Raw genomic sequence first — 21081 nt, 5'->3', positions numbered from 1 at the left:
GAATGCCACGTGTAGGCCGATACACATTGGAAGTTTATAAACCTCTTCCCGAAACCTTTAGGGGAAATTGAAATTATTTTAATCGGCAGTTTTTTCCTTATTTAGGTTTTCCATCATTTATTAAGAACTTTCCCGAGCACCCTTTTGAGTTTAATTCTTGAAATTGTCATTTTCAAGGAAAGGCGCGGAACGTGGCTGAGAAAAGTTGTATGCACGGTATATTTTGCCCATCGTTTAGGATGCTGCATCTTTTCCATTGGTCACAAAACTGTTTTTTTTTCAAAGGTTCAAATTCATCTTGTCAAAACAACTCTTTTCTCTGAATTTCTCAACATCATATGCCTGTACTGGTCTTAAGAAATGGAAATTTGTTGTTTATAGGGTGCAAAGCATAAAGAAAGGAAGTGCAAGTCACCAGAAGCTCTAAAACCTTTCGCGTGTCTATTAAAGGAACACGTTGCCTTGGATCGGACGAGTTGGTCAAAACAAAAGCGTTTGTAACCGTTTTTTATAAAATGCATATGGTTGGAAAGATGTTTTAAAAGTAGAATACAATGATCTACACAAGCTTGCCTCGAAATTGCGTGGGTTTCCTTCTACTGTGCGAACTGACATGGTCGGCCATTTATGGGGGTCAAAATTTTGACCCCCATAAATGGCCGACGTGTTAGTCGACGAGGTAAAAGGAAAATCATGCAATTTCGAGGCATGTTTGTGTGGATCATTATATTCTACTTTTACAACATCTTTCTACCCATATGCATTTTATAAAAAACGGTTACAAACGCTCTTCAAAGACCAACTCGACCGATCCAAGGCAACGTGTTCCTTTAAGTTATTCCTGTTATAATACTTAAAAAAAGTAGGATTTGAAACTTTGCATGGTGGAAATAATACGATATAGAAAGGTTTGCGATAACACCATGTAATGACTATCTCTAATGAGTTGGGGCGGTTCTGGTTTCAACTTGACGCTTCGATCAGTATGCTCTATTTCTCCAGAAGACAACCAGAGCATACTGATCGAAACGTCGAGTTGAAACCAACGGTTCTTTTCAAAACCACCCCAACTCATTAAAGATAGTTATTACATGGTGTTACCACAGACCTTTCCATATCTTATAATACTTGTTTCTTGTTTTCTGTCGAATTGATTTGTCAAAATGAAAGATGCTATACATGTAGGTCTGACTTTTGGCCGGATTTGAATATTCAACATGTTCAATGAACTTTTCTTAAAGACACTTTTAATTCAGTGAATGATATTAGATGGTCACGACGCCCTTGGTCAGTAGTTCTCAGAGAAGAGTTGTTTTAACAATCATTTCAATTTCCCTTGAGGTTTCTTGGAGATTGCAGGGAACTGGTTGCCTGTAAATTGCCTCATGTGACATGACCCTAAGTTTGCAAAATCGCATTCTTGTCCTAAAAGTGAAACGTATAAAAACAACTCTCTCAAGTGCTTCAATATTTTATTGACTTTTATCCATAACGTTAATATCAATTTGTACAAATACACAATGAAAGTCGGATCAATTTATGCATTAAAACTAAGTTATCAGGTTTTTAATAAGTGAGTAATATTGTAACATTTTGCAAGAAAAAAACACAAAATACACAAACACAAATAATATATTTGTAACCAATAAACTTCTGCTTTTTGTGTATAAATTGCTCACCAATATTGTTGGGCGTTTTCTCAGTACAAATCCTATTATTTTAGCAGCGGGTACTGCATTGTTGTCTAAAGACATTCCATCTCCAGCTAAGATTAATAATTTTTTTTTTTTTTTTTTTTTTTAAGTGACACTCATTGCACTTCAACATTCAGGGGTGGATTTCACAAATAGTTAGGACTAGTCTTATCTCGAGTTAGGACGAGTTACTAGTCCTAACTTAGGACTAGCCGTACGTTTTTGATATCTCTTAGGCTAGGGACTAGTCCTAACTCTTTGTGAAATCGACCCCTGGTCTTTGGGCCATGACACCATCCCAGCTCCCTGGGAGTATACAGCCTGCGCTGATAAATATATGTAGCACATTACACAAAGCTAAATCAATCACAAGAACCATCTCTGCCCTCACAGGTACCAATTTATACCCCTGGATGGGTGAAGAGAAGCAATTATAGTAAAGCACCTTGCTAAACACCTTGCCTTGGACACAAGTGTTGTGAGTGGGAGACAAACCAATACTCCGATGACTTAAACCACCAGAACTTGAATTTGATGCTCATAGACCCAACCTGGACATACAAAGTCAACAGAATAGTATTTGTGCTTATTGCAGACTGACAACAAAATTAATCTTGCAACATGAACAAAACATAAACCATATTTTCGATGTTTTTATGTCAAGTATGACCAAAAAGATTCTTCAATTTTCTCAAGTTTCTTAAAAGAAATTGGGTACTTTTTGCAACACAAATCACAATGTCCACAGGTTACATTAAACTTACACCGTTTGAATATAATGATGGTAGAAAGCTTAATTAAAGGAACATGTTGCCTTGGGTCGGTCGAGTTGGTCTTTGAAAAGCGTTTGTTACCGTTTGTTATAAAATGCATGGGTAGAAAGATGTTGTAAAAGTAGAATACAATGATCCACACAAACATGCCTCGAAATTGCACGGTTTTCCTTTTTACCTCGTCGACTAACATGGTTGGTCATTCATGGGAGTAAATTTTTTTTTAGTTCGCAAAGTAAAAAGTAAACCACTTTGAGGCAAATTTGTGTGGATCATTGAATTCTACTTTTAAAACATCTTTCCAACCATATGCATTTTATAACAAACGGTTACAAACGCTTTTTTTTTATAGACCAACTTGTCCGATCCTAGGCAACATGTTCCGTTAACTTAAAATATTACTACAGTAGTGGAGGTGCTGTAGTTTTTTGAAAAATGAGTGAAACAATGTCACAAATATACGTTTTGAAAATTATTTTGGTGACTTGTTTTACTCATTTCTAAAAAACTACAGCACCTCAGCAAGTAATATTTAAAGGGAAGCCTTCTACCATCATTATTTTCAAACTGTGGGAAAAAAGTTTGAAGTACATCTGTGGACATTGTGTTTTTACAAAAAGTACCCATCCAGTCCCTTTAAACGGTGTACTTTATGAAATATAGGATGGGAAAGTGAAATAAAATGTAACAAATGAATAGAATAATTACATGTTCACACAATGACACAGTATGCCCAGTGCCATCAGATTCACAAAGTCACATCTCAGATGCACAAACCATACACTGTGACATCAGCGAATGATTTTATCTTCTGATGATATAACACAGCTGCAAGCAGGACTGGATGTATGTTTAACAAAATGTATCAATTGCTACTCAAAAATCCTCAATTGGTACTCAATATATAATTAGCATTCAGAGTACAACCAACATATTCAATATGAATAAGTTACTTTGCTTTGCATAATTTGCTGAAAAAATCATTCAGGTACAACCAATTAGTTGCTGATACTGAACACAACTCATAGAGTTATATATAACAACTAGAGGGCGCACTGGCCTATATACGCGCTCCAGCATGCGCGCAGGCGGCCAAGTTGACAAAACTGGCATCCCACAGCGTGTGTTTGTACAATTGTGCGGCCATTTTGTAAGTTGAACAAAACAGCATCACGTAGCGTTCAATAAACACAAACTCCAACGTGTTTCATATTCAACGCGCGTACATAATGGCGCGCGCGTGTCTCCTTGCGGTCCCGTCGCCTTTGTGCAAGAAGCATCACCCGTGCACCCTCTAGTTCTTATATATAACTCTACGACACAACCCCAAAGTACCCTCCCTACATAGACCTTTCCAATGAAATGTCAAAATTCATGCGCCTGAACAATATTGGTCTGTTAAATAAGACAACAATGCGCCTTTTTGTATGGGGTCCATGGTGGTGTAAACACACGCCCTTGTGCGTGTGCCTAGTGCACAACTCTCTATGATGTCTGCCAACCAATAGCGTGTCTGCATTCGCGAATGTAATACGCATATTTCATGGGAAAGGCAAAGCTTGTCGTTGTCTAACTTCCTGATCATCCAAGAATAAGCACCTTCTTATAAATATTCATTAGTAATTCTCATTGATCTCATTTACATATTTACATATATTATTATACTATACTTACATTATAAACAGTTCTAATTTAAGACTAATTTGCAAAGCTACTAGACATAATGTGCAAAGGGCATGAAGACAACTGTCTCCATTTATGGTCAAGTCAATAATGTTCAAGCTGATTCCGAATTGTTTGGCAGGGAAAATTGTTCCCTTTCCCAATTCGCTTGAAGTAGGAACCTGGGTGCATACAATAACACGCTGGCAATCTAGTGTGCCTACTGCTTTGCTTACAGTAAGCAGTGTTTAGGAATGTATAAATTGCTAACAGGATCTCTCAATAAGCATGAATCAATTTTATAACAAAACACAATATCCACAGATTTTCATTAAACTTACCGGTACACAGTTTGAAGATAATGATAGTAGAAGGCTTCCCTTAAAATATTACTTGCTGGGGTGGTGTAGTTTTTGAGAAATGAGTACACATTGTCATCATTGAAAATGTGTTCTTAAGTAATTTTTGTCTCCCTGAGACAAAAACTATTTCCATGACTTGTTTTTTCTCATTTCTCAATAACTACAGCACCTTAATATGTAATATTTTAAGCTTACTATCATCACTGTCTTTAAACCAGGTAAATTTAATGTAAATCTGTGGACATTGTGTTTTGTGTCTTACAAAAAGTACCCAGACCTTTAAGAAATTTGGTCTTAGTTTTATGACAGTGGCAGATCAGAGAACAAGAAGATCTCAATTAACTTTTAATTGTTATTCCATGTTTAAAACAAAAGGAATACAATACAAGCTGCTTGATTTTAACTGTAAGAAATAGATGCAGATCTTAAGTTCACACCGGGATTAAGAATATTATTTGTGTTTCACCCAATGTGTGTTTTAAGTACTTTCCAGAGTTCCGTGGTCAGATTGCCACGGTCATGGGTTGCTGTAGTAATATGCCCATGGATAATTTCCTGCAAGACTTTAAGAAAGTATTTAGTACGTTCCGCTTACAAACTGGATTCCTCAAATCATACACAGTATTCGACAATATTTAATTCAGGTTTATTTCTATTATTGTTTTTCAAGAGGGGGTCCCCAGAAGAAACAAAGTACCGTTTTAGTGTTAATGGGAAAATTTGTATTTTTAATGCATCTTGTGAAACTAAATTGTCTTTTCCTGATGCAAATTTCCATCTACATCATGTATTAAATTGTCTTTGATATGATAAACATGCTCCTCTTGTTTGTGTTGTAAAAGGTTTGTCCATACTGTAAGATGCAGCTAATTTGCCAAAAGACTTATGGAAGTCTATGTTTTTGGAGCCAGTGGATTGGGACGCATAGGGAGCAACTTTTCTCATGCATGTTATCCCATATGGTATTTATTAACACTGCCATCCAATAGAGTTTTCTACATGTATATGCAGTCCCGGGTGATAATGCATGAACATGAAGGACACTGCGCCTATGGGCTACATGTAGTTATCGAGCTAATCAGGGGACAGTAAACTAAATTAACACAAATCATCAAAAGTAAAAGATATTTTGTTAAACCTGTCGGCGCCTACTGCCGCCCGAATATACCGCGTGATTAAATAACACTTTACTTGTAATGAAATACAATTATTTCCGATAATTTTATGCAAATTCTCCGTGGGTGGAATACAAATTGAATTTGATGGTACATGATATATCTAGAGCAGAGCGAACATGGGTCAACAATTACAAACATATTGCCCCCCCCCACCCCCCGCCCCTCAATTCTGCCAGAGGGCAAATTTGAAGAAGTCAAATGAAATAAAAAGCAAGCAGAAATTAATAATTCTTGGAATGTTAAAGGGGGATATTTTAGCAGTTTGGTGAGATTGCTGGAAATGACAAATGCCCAAAGTATCCTCTCACCAGTGTGGCCCTGGTTCTAAACCAGACTAAAGCCCGGTTCAACTTTTTTGCAAATGAAAATGCGATACGAATGTTGACGTCACAAATTTGCAACAAATAATTCCCACCAGCTGAGTTGTGCTCAACTCTCTTGTGAATATGGCAGCGAAAAGAAAAACCCCAAAGGTGGCGTCAAATTCACCTCAAATTATAGCATCTTATTCGCAGGTACAATATGAATTGGGCTTTATTAGAGTTGTGCGTTGGTTTACTCCAATGCCTGGAGTTTTTTTTTTCTCCAGGCCCTCTGGTTTCATTCTGCCCAACCCCAATTCAGCTTCTTTGCTACATCAGTGGAAAAGCCTCAACCAACCAGTTTTGACGCGGACTGAACACTCTACTTGTCAAAGCTGGATATTTGTACAATGAAAAGGTCACAAAATGTAACGAGAGTCAGACTCGTGTCCAATACACAGATTTGTTGTAGTGTGAAAAGGTCTTTTGTGGTGGTGGTGGTGGTGGGGGGGGGGGGGCAAAATTTGTACTCTAATACAAAGTTACATCATATCGTCCTCATAAATACAACCTGAGCCATGTATAGACCTGCAATTATTTTCATATTGCACAGCTACGTTATTGTTAAAAAGCAAATTAAAAAGTTTTATAAAACACCCAAGCAGATCCTTGTCATTTGATTGGAGAATTGTCCGTCACGTGATAGCAAATAAAAGTACTATAGCACGCTATGTCACTCAGCGTGCATTTTTTGTTCCATTCTCAGTGCATTTTCGTTCCATCCGATTAGTACTATTGCACAGTGTGTAAAACATCACTGTGTGCGCGTGTCTTTGGTAATGCAGCAGTTTTACTGCAAGGCACATAAGAAACAATTAGAAATTGTAGGCCTATTCCTACGCTTTATTTGTAGTGAAAGTTGTATTCTTCAGTCAAAATGACAAAGATCTACTTGGATGTTATATAAAACAAATAACAAATGTTTTTCATTCAATGCAATATTGCAAATATTTTTATTCATGAAAATATTTGCACTATTGCATGAATGAAAAACATTTATTGTTTGTATATAATTTATCTCTACTTTCTATTTTTGTTTGTTATAAATGTACAAACATACCTTTCCCTATTCAACAAGAGTGTGATTTGGTGAGTACAAGTAGAATAATAAATTGTCCTAAAAAGGTGGATTTAAGTAACAAAAGAATGACTTAAAGGCAGTGGACACTATTGGTAATTACTCAAAATAGTTATCATCATAAAACCTTTCTTTATTACCAGTAATGGGGAGAGGTTGATAGTGTAAAACATTGTGAGAAACAGCTCCCACTGAAGTGAAGTAGTATTCGAGAAAGAAGTAATTTTCCACGAATTTGATTTCGAGACCTCAAGTTTAGAATTTGAGGCCTCGAAATCAAGCATCAGAAAGCACACAACTTCGTGTGACAAGTGTGGTTTTTTTCTTTCATTATTATCTCGCAACTTCTACAACCGATTGAGCTCAAATTTTCACAGGTTTGTTATTTTATGCATATGTTGAGATACACCAAGTGAGAGGACTGGTCTTTGACAATTACCAATAGTGTCCACTGTCTTTAATTCTTCCGACAAAAATAAAGAGTTGTGTATTAAACATTTTAACATTGTACTTTTAAAGTTCATAAAACAAAAAAGGAGTTTACAACCAACCAAAATATTGTTTACTTACTTTTTAAACTCCAAAAGGCGACACATTTTCAAACCTTTTTGAAAATTATTATTTTAGACAACATTTATTATGCTTTATACAATACTCTTATGTAATTAAAATTACAATACAAAATGTAAAATTTCTTATATATCAACCGTGTAGTTTCTTGCCTGCCAGAGAATGCCCTGGAATGCACAAGGTTACTCTTTCTGCAAACAAAGTGACATGGGTGGTAATAAAGCTGCTGATTATAAAACATTCTAGTTTACCCAACACTCTCCTGAAAGTATTTCATCTCTTCTCAAAGCATCTACTGTTGAAATCTGAAATCTTGCCCAAATCTTAAGCTGCGTTCGCATTGGACTTTGGGGTCTGGTAACTTATCAGCCCGGTAGGTTACCTTACCGGGCCGGTAAGTTAACAGCTGTTCGCACTTGGAATAAGCTGAATTAGGTTACTTACCAGGTTGAAAATTTTGGTCACAGACTATGCAGGTAACCATATTATTCAATAAGTTACCGGAATGGTACGTTCGCATGGACATGATGGACTTCTTGTCCCTGTTGAGTTAACATTTGTAAGTTACTGAGATTTGAATCGCCCTGTTAATTTAACAGCACTGTGGCAGCAAAACAGACCGATCCATTAAGCTCCCCCCATTGCGTATTGGCAAATCACAACCCATTGCGCAGCCAAAAGTCTGACAAAATACAGTCCCACATACGTGCCTGTATGCTTGGCCCGCACGGCTGAGATGTGCAGAATGGCATAGGAGAGGCTCACGTGTTTTTGCTCACACGTGTGGGTGGGCGGAGCCTAATGGATCGGTCTATTTACAAACCTGGTAAGCTAAAGGCTATTCTCACTTGGCCTTCGTATTGGTACAATTTGCGGTAAGTCCAATGCGAACACAGCTTTAAAATCAGTAAGTTAACAATTTGCAGCGGAAAGTCTAAAATGCGAAAGAGCGTTTACCGATCTCGTCTCGTTGGATCTTGTGGTTACTGAACCTCAAGGGGCTGCGAATACTGCCATCCCTCGTCCTTCTTTTGAAACAACTTGGTCTGCCAGTCGCTCTTGGTCTCTTTCCTCTCCCTTTCCTCTTGCCGCTGGCGCTCTTCAAGCTGAGTAGAGTGAGGTGCAAAAGTTTCAATATTAACCCTCCCACTCTGTGTACATTTTCCAGCAAGATGACTAAAATGTAGTTTCAATAAGTCATTGCGTGTTAAATTCCAATATTGTCTGGTACAATGACGTGCTTGATCAATAGTTACCACTTCAATTTGAATTCCCCAGACTAATCGAGACAGTTGCTACATTTGTCACATGATTAGAGACAAGCTTTCGCTAAGTTCTGTAAGAGATGGTCTCTTGAACACCCATACACACAATTCTGAATGGATGTGTATGGCACAATGGTACCAGGGTTTGCTCATCTGGAGGTTGCTACACGAAAGCTTGCCCCAAGTCATGTGACATAGCAACCGTCTCTGTAGTCTGAGGAATTCAAATGTAAGCGGTAACTTGTGACTAAGCAAGTCATTGTACCTGACATTGTTAAAATCTAACTCTCAAATGGCTTAATCAATTCAGATACACATTCATTTCCATACTTGTATACAAAATAATGACAAATGCATGCAATGTTTGAGTGAAGCAAAAAAAAAAAACATAAAGCAATACCAAGGATGAATATAATAAAACAAGAGTATGGGGTTGCTTTGATGCACAAACAAACACCAACCTGGAGTGAAGCGAGTGTTGACCTTAATTTTCTAACAAATTGAATAAATGAAAATGTCTGTTTTTGTTTATTTTGATGTCACAAACAAACTCAACCTGTTCTTACTTTATTGCTGAAACAATCTGTTCAACCCCAAATTAACAGAAAAAGCAATGCGATTCAAAACATCAGGGCCCAATTACGTGGCTGTTCTTACCATAAGCAAGGAAACGACACTCATGGAAGCAGGGAATTCCGCGTTTAAGGCAAGCGGATTTCCAGGTTAGCAGGGAATTTCGGCTTCTGTGCGTGCGTACTTAAAAGGCTAGCGCAGAAAATCGACACTTGTTAGTCGGGGAATCGTGAGCGTTAGTGCAAAATTCGGCAGTAAGCAGAGTCATAAAAATGGGCCCTGTTCATCTCAGGTGTACTCACATATCGTTTGTGTTCTGTAGCAGTATTAATATCTCCAATCTTGAGGCTGTTTGTTACATTCTGCCATAAGCGTCGTGATTCAAACGGTCCTTGCTTAGCCACAGGTCGTATTCTCTTGGGTATGCTGCTTAGTTTGGTGGTGTCAATCACTTTCTTCTCACCCTGCGGAGAGCGGATACAAAGTCCCTGATATAAATACTGGGCATGCAGAGCTACTCAGCATAAAAAATTGCTTAGCATGAAATTTCTACCTTGATAAAAACAGGATTACCAACCATATTTCCATTTGATGCATATTGTTTGTTCCTGGTATTCAGCTGTTGTTTGCTTATCCTGAAAATCATGGTTGGAAATTTGGTTGGTAATCCTGAGCAGAATTTTGTGCTTAAAAGTATGAAAACGGGCCCCTGTTGGCCCCTAGGGCTCCCTGTGGGACTAGGAACACCGGGGAAAACGCCCTTCTCTTTACGATGAGTGCACTGGGTTATTTTATGTGTATTACACAACACACAGGACCTACGGCTGTAAGTCCCAGGCGAAGGACGCAGCAATAAATCTACCAGACATTATCTCAAAAAAATTGAAAAAGAAACCAGAAGCCTTCCTCCCTGCTCTTTAGAATTTCTGTTAATTAAAACCAAGAAAAAAAAAATGTAAATCTGTATTTTAATAACGGAATCAATGTGTGGTGAAGAGGTTTTCAACTAGCGGTTTAATCCCAACGAGGCCTGGTTCTTGATAATTTTACGGAGTCGAAGTCGAGGTAAATTATCAAGAACCAGGCCTCGGCGGGTTTAAACCACTAGTTGAAAACGGATTCAACACACTTTGATTCCCATTCATAAATACCCATTCGGTCAAAAACATCAACACTTTTTGGTCAAAAAGTAAAATAAATGCAAAAAATGTTTATAATATAACAATTCTTTAACTGATAATAGCTAACATAGCTAATTAAAGTGGTTAGAGGGACACGTTGCCTTTGATTGGGCGAGTTGGTCTATAAGAAGCGTTTGAAAACCATTCGTTCCAAAATGCATATTGGGTAGAAAGATGTTTTAAAAGTAGATTATAATGATCCACACAAATATGCCTCCGAATTGCATGGTTTTCCTTATATGCGGTGAACTACGTAATACGGCAGGCCATATTGTGCAGTTCAAGGACTCCATAAAATGGCCGATCGTGTTAACTTGCAAGATAAAAGGAAAACCACGCAATTTCGAGGCATATTTGTGTGGATCATTATATTTTACTTTTAAAGGAACACGTTGCCTTGAATTGGTCGAGTTGGTCTTTGAAAAGCGTTTGTATCCGTTTTTTATAAAATGCATATGGGTAGAAAGATGTTGTAAAAGTAGAATACAATGATCCACACAAACATGCCTCGAAATTGCGTGGTTTTCCTTTTACCTCGTCGACTAACACGTCGGCCATTTATGGGGGTCAAAATTTTGACTCCCATAAATGGCCGACCATGTTAGTTCGCACAGTAGAAGGAAAACCACGCAATTTCGAGGCAAACTTGTGTGGATCATTGTATTCTACTTTTAAAACATCTTTCCAACCATATGCATTTTATAAAAAACGGTTACAAACGCTTTTGTTTTGACCAACTCGTCCGATCCAAGGCAACGTGTTCCTTTAAAACATCTTTCTAACCATTGGTGTTTTTATAACATAGGTTTGAAACGCTTTTCATGGACCAATTTGACCGACCCAAGGCAACCGTCGTGTTCCCTTGATAGATAAAGTGAACGTACACTGGTATATGAGAACTCTAGCTGTCCGTTCCATTCTCCTTGCACTCTGCAGATGATGGTGCTGGCTGGATTCTTCACCTCAGCGTTTAAACGATGAACCTTCCCACCATAAAAGGGCTGAAATGCAATCAAAAATTTGGGTTCATAACAAAAACTAAAAAAGAAATAAATATTTAAACAGGGCCCAATTTCATGGCTCTGCTTATTACCGTAAGCAAAGAATACGGGGTTACGGAAGCATGGAATCCGCGCTTACATCAAGCGTATCTCACAGGTAACTAGGGAATTTTGGCTTGTGCGCGTGCGTACTCCACATAAGCAGGCATTATACGCTTACAAGGCTGGCGCAAAACTTCAGCGATTGCCGTGCAAGTGAATTGAGATTGTAAGCGCAGAATTCAGTGGTTAGTAGAGCCATGAAATTGGGCCCAGCTAACAGCTTTCCAGAATTTGACCTTTGACATTAGTCTCACCTTAGTTTGGAAGGTTATTGCTGCCTGGTACCCCGTCTGTGCGCAGTGTATTGTACACCTGCCTCCTAACTCCATCCAGGGAACCGTCAGTATTGAGCGCCCGTACGCGCTTGGAAACGTCATCGTGTAGTCTTCGTTATGCACCATGTCGTGGATAGTGCCTAATGTTTACAAAGTACATGTACCAATTAAAAATGTAAGTTTTTCAGACTAAAACATTTCATGCTGACATAATCTATTATGGTCCAATTTGAAATAAACACCCTAAACATGGATTTGAATGCCTCTACTCAATACACACAGGTCATTATAATGAAACCAATCATGCAACCTGAAATGTTTCAAATTGCAAAATGAAAGAGGGTTGAGGCCAATTATTTTGGTGATGAAAAGTGAAACAACGAATTACTGTTGACTCGCTGTCAACTTGTTTGGTGCTGTCAACTCGCCGTCAACTCCTCCAAAATACATTTAAAATCCACAAAAGAGGCATAAAACTCTAAAGTAATAGCTAAAAGAGAATTTTCATAAGTTTTAGGTTACATTTCGGTTATAAAATTGAGTTTTTTTCTTGTGAAAAAATTATCTCTAAGCAGCAAATCTGTCACCCGCCATATTGCGTTTCCACAGGGCTTATATAACATCGACAACAGAGGGCGCTTTCCTGCATTTGGAATAGTCTTGGCCCAAGACATCAGTGATATGTACTGCATAGTGTATTACTCACTGCGCTTCATGTTAATTGATCGCTGGCGTCTTGGGTAAAGACTAATCCATACCTACCACCTGCGAAGTGGTTAAGTTAACAGCAAATAGTAGGACCAGTGCATGCGTTAATATTCGCGAGCGATCTCAGCCACATTAGTGAAAATCAAGACTTGTCAAACCATTTTACGCACTTTAAAACAGTCTCGCTATTGGATTTTACCATCGCACCCCTCATTTATTGTGACAAGGAACAATTTTTTTGACTCTCAGATACAACTAGATGCGTTCTCAGTAATTCACCAGTAACTTTTTTACGCATTAAAAATAATATCGAGAAACTTGGGAAATCGGGATCGTCACGATTTTTAGGGTCTTCAAAACTCAGAAACTGGGACTGTCCCAGGAAATTCAGGACAGTTGGCAGGTCTGTATCTTTTGTGCTTTAAAGGCAGTGGACACTAATTGTAATTACCCAAAATAATGATTATCATAAAATCTTCCTTGATTATGAGTAATGGGGAGAGGTTGGTAGTATAAAACATTGTGAGAAATGGCTCCCTCTGAAGTGACGTCGTTTTTGAGAAAGAAGTAATTATCCAAGAATTTGATTTTGAGACCTCAGATTTAGAATTTGAGGTCCCTTGAAACCAAGCATCTGAAAGCACACAACTTTGTGTGACCATGGTGCAAGAAGGTTTTTTTTTTCTTTCTTTAATATCTCGCATCTTCGCCGACCGATTGAGCTCAAATTTTCACAGGTGTGTTATTTTATGCATATGTTGAGATACACCAAGTGAGGAGACTGGTCTTTGACAATTGCCAATAGTTTCCAGTGTCTTTAAGCAGCTCTCTGAAACAGCTAAGTTGAGGCCGGTGCAAAGGTTTGTGGGTAAAAAAACATTTATAAGGGGTGATTTAAAAATGTTACTCTAACTTCAAGTCTTGGGACTCCAGCTGGCATCATACTCTCATCAATCCAGCCAGCGAGTCTCAAAAAAGTAATAAATGCCAAATCCTGCACTCACCTTCCCCTGCATTGTTGACACCAACGGACATGCCAAGAAATTTAGACTTAGTCCAGATCCATGTATTCATACAGATCTTATTGTTGGGGCATTCCACGTAGAATGCAGACACTGAGGAGACAAATACAAAAAACACGGGGTTAGCAGGAGAGCGTCACAAAGTGTGCACATTAATGGTAAGATTCTAAGTACATATAAACACCTAGCCCCATAAATTGGTCAAATCCACTTCGTATCCTTGGCCCCACCATTGATATCAAACTCTTTCAGTTTTTGGGGAAAACAACTTTCTGCAACGATCTGCATAATGAAACTTACCGATCTAATGCTTCTGTAGATAGCCCTACGCCTGGATTTGTTCAAAAAAACATCACAAGTTTTGGGTAAAAATCAAATGATTTTTGAGTGTGAAATTTCTCAACGATCTTGACAACTTGCTCGCTTTTGAAGTGCACACACGTTCTCATAATTAGTCGGCTTCCTTCAATTGTAGCGATTGATCATACAATACCATTATTGATTAGTAGTTAAGGGAACCCGACAAAAAAAAAAAATAATAATATATACACCATATAACACCATATTATGTTAGGGTTGAACAAAGACAAATTTGAGTAGATCAGGATGTGAACCAATAACCTTCAGTTTAACGTGCCGAGAATGATTGACATCCATTTTGGTCTGAACAACCTTATTTGAAAAAGTAATTCAAAACGTAGAATTTGCTATACATTTTGCATTGTGCGTCACGCCAAAAACCTCAAAACCCTTGGAATACGATTGCAATTCAGATGCTGCAGTATGGAAGTCAGTGATGGCTTGTCGGTCACTAGTTTGATCGTATTAAATGCAGGCTAGAGCTAGTCTTTTTATCTTCATTTTTGGCAGAGCGGCCAACTATTTTAGCAGGGCAGCAAATTCTTTGGCAGGGGGGCCTTCAACTTTGTGGAGAACACTGGTTGGGGGGGGGGATTTTGTTTATATCTTTGTTTGGGGTGCCAGTCAGTAAGAACCATACAAAGCTGTCGTGTAGCAGCGGATCACAAGTTAATCATACAACCTGGGAAACCTGCAGCCTGGGGATCACTTTAAGGTGGCTGCTTAAAGGAACACGTTGCCTTGAATCGGTCGAGTTGGTCTTTGAAAAGCGTTTGTTATAAAATGTATATGGGTAGAAAGATGTTTTAAAAGTAGAATACAATGATCCGCACAAACATGCCTCGAAATTGCACGGTTTTCCTTTTACCTTGTTGTTAACACAGTCGGCCATTTATGGGAGTCAAATTTTTGACTCCCATAAATGGCCGACCGTGTTAGTTCGCACAGTAAAAGGAAAACCACGCAGTTTCGAGGCAAACTTGTGTGAATCATTGTATTCTACTTTTAAAACATCTTTCCAAGCATATGCATTTTATAACAAACGGTTACAAACGCTTTTTTATAGACCAACTCGTCCGATCCAAGGCAACGTGTTCCTTTAAGTTTTTTGCTAAACTGTGACATACATTAAAAAAAAAAGATTCTGCCAAAGAGAAACATTTTCTTACTGTTCATCAGCTCTATGAAATAAGGAGAAATGCCAGTCTTACAATGATGTATCGGATCTCAACTCAACTTTCTGACTCTTGTTCCCCCCGGTAAATCAACAAGCAGTTACCATCCACTGAAATAGAATCTCTTTTCACCCCGCACCAACATCTACAAAAACTCTTTTTCCCAATAACTACCCCTGCATGGAACAATCTTCCACTGCCTGTTGTCAATGCCCCGCTCTCCCAGTTCAAATCCACTCTTAATCTACCCTAGTTGCTTCATCGGTCAAACGTGTGCGTAATCTTGGCATGATATCCCATCATGGGACTTTGTCAAGTAGTAAAGTAGAAGTAGAAGTAGAAGACCTAAGTTCTAAACAATTAATGAGCTCACCAGGAGGATGATGGGATACTTGTTCCGCAACGAAGGTCACTCTGGAGTTATCAGAGCTGCCCTCTGATTGGTTGGGAGTAGGAGGAACGTCCCATGAACAGTGAAACGTCTCACCGATGATCGGGTTGTAAGGCTTCTTGGCAATTGAGCCCTGGAATTTAAAAAAAAGTTCAGTTGTGACACTTGCGTCCATAACAAGACACCAATTCATGATTGCTTCCTAAAGTTGGGGAGGTCGTGCCTTCTGCTCTACCAGCCAGGCTTCTGATGGATGATACCCAAACCTACATCCGTGTGGACTGTAAAGGGGTAACCTTGTTTCAGCCCTAGGAGTAGGTGGCAACTGCCCCTGGAAAAATAGTAGTTTGTAGCCCACACCTTGAAGTGGCCTTTAGGTATTGTGTGTCTAGCGACTTGCATACAAAAAGTAAAAATAAAATAAAAAATTGCTTATTTGCTCTAAATAGAGAGAAATCAATCTTACACAGCAAGAGGGTCGATGACTGAATAAATATAATTAATTCTCACCTTTCTGCCGACGTGAAATGAGCAGAGATAATATTCTACAACGGCCATCATACGGGATTCTGCATTCGGTAAACTGGGAATTCTGATGAAATAATCAAAATAAAACATAAATGAATAACAGAAAAACGGATTGCTAAGGTGGATAAAAATATCCCAAGACTTGGCAATATTGATGTACATTTTTGACTTAAAAAGTTTCTAGCAGAGCATGATTTGGCGACCCAACCCAGAAACAGATTTGAGCTTCAGTTTTGGATTAAATTTGAGTTTAATACATGCATCATTAGACTTGATGATCATGACAAAGTTGTCAAATAGGGTAAATTTCGCAGAAGGATAAATGTTTAAAGAAACGTTAAAGAATTGGTAAGAAACACAAATCATGAAGACCTCAGATTTACATAAAACTAACACGATGTAATGATGATGATAGTTAAAAACATCCCTTGAAATATTTCTGTCTGAAATTTCATATTTGATGAGAAATAAAAAATCTAACTGCGCGTTTGGAGTTTATCGCTCAGTGAGCATTTTAATCATTTTTGTTTTGGCATCGATGCAATGCAAAATTTGTAATTGGTTTTTCACTTTTTTCTCGTGATCCAGAAGGTCGATCGATCTCAAACTTCTACAGGTTTGTCAGTTTAGGTTTTTAGTGGATTACATTAAGTGCTTACACTGCCAGCAACTTATTTGCTAGCAAAACCAATTCTGTAATGTTCCTTTTATAATGAGTGGTTGTTTAGTGGCGTACATAGGCCATGTGCACAGAGGTTGAAGTGCAAACGACTCTTGTCATGTCATCTCAGGGGGACCGGCAACTTAACGCCGTTATCATTTTGTTATTAGTCCACTCTGCATTGTGCTATGAAACTGGCTATTGGCAACCAGCGATGCGACCATGCCCAGGAGGTTGGTTCCAAATAGTCGACTAGCGTAGTCCAACTACAGTAGCATCAACTAGACAGAGTTCAGGCAAATTAGTCAAACAATGGTTAACAATAGTCCTTGCACAAACTTGGTCTACAGGTTGGGGTTAGTTAACTAAGTAAACAAACTAACCTAAATTCTCTACCGACGTTATTTTGAAAAAGACTAACAATGATTCCTACAATTACCGCCAGGTGCTTTTTAACTTATTTTGGGGGTTTGCAATTTTTTACTATTGTCTCTTTGCATATTGTTTATTTATTTGTTATTGTATGCCTTTCAATCGTGCAAATGTATGAAACACCCTCGTCAAGTCCTATTCTCGCGACCACATTTTGACGGCGAGCGCGCACTGTACTGTATGCTACGGTTTGTTTGATAGTTAGTTGACGTGATATGCTTAAGGACCTTTCACTCGGGAATGGGACGCCTACTCTTTAGTATACTGAGTTGCTTACCTTGCAAACATGTCCGGGTGAGCCATGAAATCAGCATACATTTCAAGGAGTGATCTCTTCTCAAGAATGAATGTTGGTAGAACAACCTAGAGCAGTGTAGAGAGATGGTTGAAACAATTAATAATAATATCAAAGTCTTATACAGCGCATGTATCTACCAAAATGGTACTCAAGGCGCTGAGTAGACTTTCAGAAATATATTGCAGTGATGGATTCTGAGACCCAATTGTGTAGCACCTTATAAAGGTTTACAAGGTGTTTACGGCGCATTCAGCAGCTACAGCCAGGAACACCGGGCGAACCCTTCTCTTTTTTTGATAAGTGCACTGGTTTTTTTTTACATGCGTAACATCCCATCCGAAGGACAAAGCAATGGTTAAAGGAACACGTTGCCTTGGATCGGCGAGTTGGTCTATATAAAGTGTTTGTAACCATTTTTTTTAAAATGCATATGGTTAGAAAGATGTTTTTAAAGTAGAAAACAATGATCCACACAAATTTTCCTCGAAATTGCGTGGTTTTCCTTTTACTGTACAAACTAACACGGTCAGCCATTTATGGGAGTCAAATATTTGACTCCCATAAATGGCCGACCGTGTTAGTCGACGAGGTAAAAGGAAAACCGTGCGATTTCGAGGCATGTTTGTGTGGATCTTTGTATTCTACTTTCTATTGTTCTACTCATATGCATTTTACAACAAACGGTTACAAACGCTTTTCAAAGACCAACTCGACCGATCCAAGGCAATGTGTTCCTTTAAGTGTCTTGCTTAAGCACACAAGTGGCACGGCTGGGGACTCGAACCCACACTCTGCTGATCAGAAACACCAGAGTTTGAATTCGATGTTCTTAACTCTTTGGCCAAACGGTTGATAATGACCAGTTGGAGCTGTTTATAACCGGTTGTTTTCAGATGAATCCCCAGGGTGATTGATCTTGCAGCCATTAGCCCATGGATACGAGGATACATTACGCGCACGAGTGCATATCCTAAAACTGTATCATAAAAGTAGACCACAAGTGCAGAGCTCAGACGTCTGAAAACAAACAAGTTTTCAGTAAGAGTTTCTTACTTTATTACGCCTTTCAACCAAAAAGACATTTATGAATGGGAATAAAAGAGTAGTGACTCGCTCTTCGGCGTGGGCCTTTATACATTGTAGCAGGGCCACGACCCTGCAAGGTTTTAAACAGTTTGGGCCTTTATCACACGACCACGACCCTGACGGTTGTAAATGGCCGGTTAAGAACTCGTCGCTACCCTTTTATTCCATTATTTAGACTTGTTATGAAGGGACAAATCACATTAACTTACCTTAGTAAGATCCATGCCAAGTTTGAGTTGTGAGAGCAAATGAAGAATGATGCTCTTATGTTCCTCCACTCCACCAATATCTTCATCCTCATCCCCGTCTCCTTCTACAACCTCATCCTCAGGATTGATAGCTAAAATCAAACCCATGAAATGAGACTGTCACTACCAAACTTGTTTTATTGATTCTGTTACAAAATGCAAAAAAGGAGTAGTCGCAACTTTTTGAGACTGTCAGTAGATGTTTGATTGATTCTGTTACAGGATGGTGTGGGGTGGGGTGTCGTGGCCGAGCGGATAAGAGCACCGAATTCACACCATCCTATGATTGGCAATCTGATGATGACATAAACTTACCTAAGACGCTAGGAGAACCATCGGGTTCCCCATTTGTAACAGGATGATGGGCAGCATTGACAGCGCCCTCGTCTGGTTGATTTGTCGGGTGAAGATCAAGACTGCGTATAAATTAGATAAAGCATACGATTTAAATAAGTTGCTAACACTTTGACACAGAATCGTGTCTATCAAGACCTACGCAAACAATGTTTAACATGTTTACAGCAAAATTGCTTGGATCGTTATTCATGTGTGAAAGGAAACATTTGATAACAAAACTACACACACCCCCCAGACTAGCTACCCAAACCATGCTAATACAAGGAAAGGTCTCCCATCTAACCATTCACCTATTCAAACCAGGATAAGTGTACTGGGTTCGTTGATACGCATTTCAAAACACACGGGACCTACATGCATAGCTTTACATCCTATCTGAAGGACACAGAAAAGTGTATTGCTTGAGAATTCAGGTGTCATGACTGGGATTCAAACCCACACTCTGATGATCAGAAACGTCACAGCTTGAGTCCAGTTCTCTTATCTGCTCGACTAAGACACATTAGGTATATATGCCCATAACTATTGGGAATTAAACCTGCTCTTTAAAACTCAAGTTGACGGCAATCAGCTCTGACCTGATATTAGCCATTGACCTCTGCAGCTCCATCCCACCAGATGACCTATGACCTTGGGCGATATCCTGCCTCTGCAAGATGTTAAGGCAGTCCTCTAGGCATCCCATAGTTGACTGTGATGTGGACTTGAGGAGAAGGCAGTCATGATCTAAGGAGTTGACAGGGTGCCCAGACGATGGCAGTGACTGTAATAAAAAAAAAAAAAGTATAAAGCAAAGCGTGGTGTTACCGCAAACTTCGACTGATTATAAGCAAAGCCCAGTATTTTCTGTGTCTGCTCACAAACTCTAGATCTCTCAACCATTAAGAAAAATGGGGTTTTAGACTGCACAAGCCTCAAGCAAATTCAAATTTCCGGGACCATTATGGTCCCAACCTTGGAGTTATACGTTGGTGAGATTTTGTTTTATCAACTATTTTAGTTTAGCGTAGAATGTGGGAATGCACATGTAGTACTTATTAACAAACTAATAAAAGTCAAATCAATTCATAAACTTTGAAAAGTGCACTGGGTTCTGTTACAGGTGTTACAGAACAAATGAGACCAGCGGCTTTCAACCCATCCGAAGGATAAAGCAGTCATGGTTAAGTGTCTTGCTTTCAAAGGTCACAAGTGTAACGACCGTGACTCGAACTAACTCTATGCTGATCAGAAACAACAGGGCAGTAGTTCGGTGCTCTTATCCGCTCGGCCACGACACGCCACTTATATTAGTTCTACATGTACTGTTTACATACCTCCATGGCTTGGACCAGCATCTTCTGTTGCTCTTCGGCCATGGTTATGATGTCTCTGGCATTGTAAAGTGACTCCTGGGTCATTGACAGTGAGGATGACGCTGGCCTGGCGTAGGATTGCTGAGAGTTGGTTTGGGTGTGTCGTGGGGCTTGGTGACGCCGAATCCCAGACAGTCCATGTAACGAGTCGTTGGACCCCCTGCTAGGGGAGGGAGGCGTGGTGTCGCATAGAGACTATAACAAAAGATAGACAAATAATTTGAAAATGCAAACGAATTTTGTACAATGTGTACAACATGTAAATTTTTATGGTGATATCAAATTACCAAATAATGAAACCACCTGGCAGAAAGCTTAAAATATTACTTGCTGAGCAGAGGGGCTGTAGTTTTTGATAAATGAGTAAAACAATGTCCTGAAATT

General features: G+C 38.9%; 1 protein-coding gene across 3 annotated transcripts in view; it reads right to left on the bottom strand.

The window, feature by feature from the left end:
* Positions 1–1468: 1468 nt before the first annotated feature.
* Positions 1469–21081, bottom strand: part of LOC139943033 (oxysterol-binding protein-related protein 11-like) — a 31208-nt gene continuing 11595 nt past the window's right edge. For 2 of the 3 annotated variants that reach the window (XM_071939849.1, XM_071939851.1), the window contains exons 6-17: positions 20659–20892; positions 19921–20105; positions 19301–19401; positions 18947–19077; positions 17631–17716; positions 16243–16324; positions 15715–15865; positions 13789–13899; positions 12056–12216; positions 11583–11699; positions 9820–9981; positions 1469–8785 (exon numbers count right to left, since the gene is read on the bottom strand). In XM_071939849.1, the coding sequence (XP_071795950.1) occupies positions 8663–8785; positions 9820–9981; positions 11583–11699; positions 12056–12216; positions 13789–13899; positions 15715–15865; positions 16243–16324; positions 17631–17716; positions 18947–19077; positions 19301–19401; positions 19921–20105; positions 20659–20892 (1644 nt within the window). In that variant the 3' untranslated portion in view covers positions 1469–8662. The remainder of the gene's footprint in view (positions 8786–9819; positions 9982–11582; positions 11700–12055; positions 12217–13788; positions 13900–15714; positions 15866–16242; positions 16325–17630; positions 17717–18946; positions 19078–19300; positions 19402–19920; positions 20106–20658; positions 20893–21081) is intronic. The other variant, XM_071939850.1, reaches the window with a different exon arrangement.

This window comes from Asterias amurensis, chromosome 10 (assembly GCF_032118995.1).
Source record: "Asterias amurensis chromosome 10, ASM3211899v1".
Lineage (NCBI taxonomy): Eukaryota > Metazoa > Echinodermata > Asteroidea > Forcipulatida > Asteriidae > Asterias > Asterias amurensis.
The sequence above is the reverse complement of the archived record's forward strand: the minus strand, read 5'-3'. Positions and strand labels throughout refer to the sequence as shown.